Below are 5,445 nucleotides of genomic sequence, written 5' to 3' on the forward strand. Positions count from 1 at the left end.
GTAAAAGTTTGGCGAGCTTCTTGATAGTGCAGTTCGTTAGCTTCGTTGGGGTCGAGCGCTTATTGTCGTTCCGCTTCTTGGAAGTAAGCAGAAGTAGGCGAAGTTGAGCAGCCGTTGCGTGTTTCCTTTTTAAATATTCCTTGCTTAAGAAAATACGGTCACGGCGCTTGTGTTCATCGAGGAGGCATCCTGGTTTGCGGTTTGAATCCATAGTGCGTAATAATCGCTTTAAATTGATCCCAGTTGATACTGAATATCTTCACACTGTAATAGCCTGGGTGGGCAGTTAAACGGTGCTTGACTCGGGGCGTCAAGTCCGAAGAAGCTGAAAAGTCAACAGGGACGTGATCACCGGAGCCGGGTCTTAAGCCAAAAACGTGACTTGTAGAGCGAATGAATTTATCATAGAAATCCACACTGGCTAGGCAATAGTCAATCCTATTCTTGAGCTTCGGACCTGTAAATCCCATAGTAGTGGGGATTTCAAGACGCCAAAAATCGAATAAACCCATGGTAATCATCAGTCGAAAAGTTCAGGTCTTCCATTGTCATGGTAATTAAGGCTCGGCTTGGCTTGGCGTGGCTTGGTCTAGTTCTGGGTCCATAGTAATGTTAAAGTCACCTAAGAGCAAGTGATAAGCAGAGTCGTCAAAATCGCGTGGTAAGGCGTTGTAAAACTTGGAGCGGTCGCTTGGGGAATCTGGACCATATACCACGTGAAAATAAATGTTCATTGCACCAAGTTGACCCGTCACGACCAAGTACCTACTATTAAGGATGGGTTCGGTGGCGTGCCGGCGTGAAATGTCTTAAAGGGCGTGCTCCGCTGAAAGCTAAGGCGACCCCATTGCGACTTTGATATTCATTTGTGTGCTGGTTAGACCAGTAAGCACAAGCGTTGGAGTCAGCCGCGTGGAGAAAGTAGTTATTACTTGATGATGAACCGGGGCTTGAAAGCTTGATTTTTTGAAGTGCAATTACTTGGTAGCGGGAGAAGATGTTTTGATATAGTTTTAGGCTTGGACGATTAAGTCCGTTCACTTACTTTTTCTGTGGTACAGACGCACTGAGTAAAGAATTATGAAAAATAAATATTAAGCGGAATTTTCAGCAAATATCTACAGCATTTGTCAAATTAAATTTTTCTATTTAATTTTGGACGGTCCATGAAGCGCAGTCAGACACCAATTACCGCTTTTTTTGAGCGCAAGCAAGCGCGCCGCATCAGCATCGATTCCATCGACACTGATAGCGACAATAATGAAGACACTCCTTTCTCCGCTTCTAATGCTCATCGGCCCAATCACGTCGAAAATTTGATTACAGAAAAACAAAAACAAGATGAAACTAATCCATACAATAGGAAGCACAATGCTACGACGCGTAGACGGACCCGCGAGGATCTATTGGGAATTTTGCAACGTCGTGAACTTGTGGGCTGCATCTTAAAGATACAAATAGGGAGTAAAAGTCAAGATCAACGGAGTAGGCGCAAGCAACAGCTAGTGCGGTGGGTACTCTCGCACTTTCAGAGACTGCCATTGGAACTGCAGTTGTCTCCACACTGGGAGCAGCATGCAGGCGCGATAAACACTGAGGATTTTTTCGCCAGTTGCCTTGAATTTGATAGTCAGGGAGTTTTGCTGGCAGCTGGTGCGTCGAATGGGATTATCGCTCTCTACGATTTTGACGAAGTTTATCACCGCAGTTTGAACCTTGGACAGAAATGGATAGAGAGCAACAAAATACAAATTGAAGATAAAGAAGAGAAGACCATGACGAATATTAAATTACATCCGGTAGTTTTTCCGTGGCTTTGTTATGATTTCGCTTGCTGACCGCAAATTGCAGATCCATACAATATATACGCCATTTGAAGTGAAGCGTATTCGCTGGAACCCAGTGGACGAGGTAACGTGCTTTGAGGCCAAGTAATTTAAAATGGTATTGAACGTTATCTTTTTAATTGCATGAAAGGACGAAATTGCGTGTTCCTTCACGAATCGCAACGAAATTTATGTTTTCAACTTGCGCAAGTTTCCGAGCAAACCTCACAAAGTTCTTAAGAGCTCGAATCAGCCTTCGAGTGGGTACAATGACTTTTTCTATTTTTCTACATCAGGAATAATTTCGTCGCAGAAAGAGCCTTCGAGAGAAAAGTCAAGCTTGAAATCTGTGAGCCTAATTGCTGGTGATACCAATGGAGCAGTTCGGATGTGGAACCTTCAAATTCCGTTACGACCAGTTTGGAGTTTCCTTGCAGGCTCGCTACCAATCAATGCTTTGGTGCTATCTGCCAATAAGCAATTTTTAATAATTGGTAATGAAGCTGGAATGCTCATGGTACGGCAAATTCTCTCGTTTCTAAGGCAGTATGACTCAAAGTGATGCTTTTGTATACCTTGCATTTTCTAACAGACGTACGACATTCAACGTAAAGTTGTACCGGCCTTCGGCTCCAAGCCTGTGCCGCAGCGAAAGGTAGCATTAAATGTTATGGAATTGATTAAACGTGAGCGAAAAACACACTGTCTGTTTCATGAAAGGCCTCTAAACGATTTTTTTTGCCAATCGCTTGCTGAAAATAGCGTATTTGTCGCCCGCATTAATTGAATTTGGTTTGCTCTCAAGCCGGTATGGGTCTCCTGGCATCATGTCGATGCGTCTAGTTCCACAATCAGAGACGCAAGTACTGTGTCAGCTGCGTAACGATTGGGTGGTTGTTATCGATTATCTTTGTGGGTTTATTGTAAAGTTGCATACATCAATTCGAGGTGTGTTGCGAGTGCTGTATTTATTAACAAGAATCTCACAGTTATTTGCTACTGAACAGGTCGAACGTTTAAGAAAGTTTTGACGACAAGATCCTCTCCATCCATGCTTTCGACACTTTCAACGAGTGAAAACCAAAGTGATACTCTGCCTGGGTCACGACGTAATTCGTGGCTTTCGTGTCATCGATGCGCGGGCGCGCTCCTTTTTGACAACTCAATCATGTGTTCGGGGAGTCACGATGCAACAAGTTTAGACATGATCGATTTGCGCCAGCTTTATCGTGTGGAGCCTACTACATCAACAATAAAAGAAAACGTCGATGAAGGAAATCCAGCAAAGCTCGGCAATTCTCAGCTTCAACCAGTTGAGCGACTCGATCGCTTTCGCATCTCCACAAACAATTTTATTACTGCTGTAGCTGCGCATCCGAATCAACACGTGGTAATATGTGGTGGGAAAAGTATGGAGTTACAGATCATAGGTGTTATGGGCCAACTCGAAGAAAAATATCTGCTCAAATAATAGTTGGTGTAAGGTTACCCAATTAATTGCTAAATGTCGATGTGAAAGTCCATATTATAAATACACTGTGCTCATATTATAAGCCAACATCAAAAACTACTTTTTCCAAAACAAGAAAATAAATAGGGCACACTGGATTGGGCAACACGCGACAAATATAAAAACTTCACTGGTAATACCGATTAGTTTAAATAAAAGCTTAAGTAATTTTATGTCATTTTATCCATCAGCAAGTAATAAAAACTAACATTAATTTCGTCGCAAATTCAGTGATGCTATTCATGCGCCGCAGCGACGTAAATTGAAAAAATAATGGTATTCTATTCAGGTTTTAGCTGCACGACTTGTTGCTCGTTGCCACCTGTGAACAATGCGCGATTGTAGACATCGAACAAACAATCTGAAAACAGATGTCAATCGTTGATGTAGTAAGGCTGCGTAACGTATGATAAATACTTATCGCGTCTCGTTTTCGTCCATCACCTCTTAATGCAGGGATACCTTTCGATGTCTTTTTCAGGTCATAAAGCTGGCTGGTTGTCACGTTGACGACACTGAGTTCAAGCAAGAGTTGAAAAATGAACGATGACCTCACATTTGATCATACGATCTAAAGCTTGACAGTTTCGATGTGATCGCATGATGGCAAGCTTTTCTGTCCTCACAAAGATTGCATTTAGATATGGTTCCGTTCCGGAAATTTCAGTGCCTGCAGAAAGTCTCTTGCAGTTTTCACAAAGCAGCGAATCGGTCTCGACGGCGGTTTGGTTGATGACCGGCTAATTCTTCGCGGTACCCTCCATAAAAAAAAAACGCAAGAAGTAGCGCTTCAGAAACTTTAGCAGCATTCTACTTCAAATGTGGTCAATAATTAGAAGTATATACCTTCCTGTTAGTATTCAGTAACCATAATATTGCTGAGGTTCGGATTTTTTCGCCCTCAACCGTCAAAATTTATGTGGTGGCAAAATAATTCGAGACGATGTTCATATCGTACTCGATCCATCATAGTGGACACATAGTTGCTGACACTTTATTATACATAGATTGCGCATTGATGATGATATACGTACGACGTGCAATTCAGACGGTCGCGCTGTTTAAAAAACTTTGGTAAGCAACGATTTTTTTACCTCTGCTATTGCTTCATCTATAGTTTAGAGCGAATTTACACCGCTTACTTCATCCTAAAGCCTACTATGGTTGCGCGAAACCTTACTTTCGTCTACTTTTCGTATAGGGTAGGATGGATGACTTCAGTCAAAATAGAACCCACGTTTGACCATAATAAATATTCTGGCCTCTATTTCTTACACCACTGCTCAGGGAGCCTGAGCGCTTCAAATTATATTTCCTTTTAAGCCTAGTCGCTCGAGAATCATAATGACGAATAGAATATACTTCTCGATAGATCTGAGATTATCTGCAGCATTGAAATGCTGTATATCCACGACTTCCACGATTCCTTTCAATTGTTGCAACAATTCGCAAGTTTACTGTCTTTGTTATCCCATCCCATTACCAAAGCTCAATAAAAATAGAATAGCGACCCTGCATCAGACAGTTAAAGCCTCGCAACTTGAAGATGTTGATGTGGAGTCGTCTCGAAAAGAAATAGAACGACATTCAAGTAGGTCGGCAAGGTTCTTATCGAACGTCTCGAAAGCTTCAACGCGTATTGTGAAGCCACTTCATACACTCATGTAATTTTGATATGCTTGCTCGCTCCAATACCTACCGTAACGATAACAATCTTGTTGGAGAGCCTTCCACTCCGCTACCCGTCCGAAGGATGGAGGGCAAATTGGATGTTTTGGATTCGTCAGGCAATAGCAGCGTTCATGACGACATTTGTAGGCACTTTCAATTTCGCGACATTTGTTCCGATCCTGACAGTGTCACCAATCAAGAGTTTGATCATTCCTTTTTCGCTCGCGGTAATGTACGTGACCACCATGGTGTTAGCCTCTAGCAAGATTGGGTTTCCAATTCCATTTACTCAACAACTTGGAAGCATAGTAATCGCAACCTACATTCCAGTAGTTTTCGTGCTTGCGTTTGGAAAGTCTGTGTTTACCAAGAAATCTAAGTGCCGGCCTTACCTTTTGCGATTTCAGCGAAACCAGTACGCTTACTTTGCTCTTATTA

The 5,445-nt window shown here is 42.3% G+C and overlaps 2 protein-coding genes across 2 annotated transcripts; both read left to right on the plus strand.

The window, feature by feature from the left end:
• Positions 1 to 1,166: 1,166 nt before the first annotated feature.
• PHALS_00237 (WD40/YVTN repeat-like-containing domain) lies at positions 1,167 to 3,297 on the plus strand (the record flags this gene model as incomplete). Its single annotated transcript, XM_024729436.1, has 8 exons — positions 1,167 to 1,485; positions 1,635 to 1,653; positions 1,709 to 1,799; positions 1,852 to 1,911; positions 1,978 to 2,343; positions 2,419 to 2,512; positions 2,589 to 2,774; positions 2,834 to 3,297. 8 exons carry the CDS (start codon positions 1,167 to 1,169, stop codon positions 3,295 to 3,297), a joined length of 1,599 nt encoding a protein of 532 aa, XP_024572280.1.
• A 1,808-nt stretch (positions 3,298 to 5,105) lies between these two features.
• On the plus strand, positions 5,106 to 5,445 carry PHALS_14873 (uncharacterized protein; the record flags this gene model as incomplete). Its single annotated transcript, XM_024729447.1, has 1 exon — positions 5,106 to 5,445. A coding segment is annotated over one exon (340 nt), but the record flags the coding sequence as incomplete, so codon positions are not given.

This window comes from Plasmopara halstedii (assembly GCF_900000015.1).
Source record: "Plasmopara halstedii genome assembly, contig: Scaffold_110, whole genome shotgun sequence".
Lineage (NCBI taxonomy): Eukaryota > Oomycota > Peronosporomycetes > Peronosporales > Peronosporaceae > Plasmopara > Plasmopara halstedii.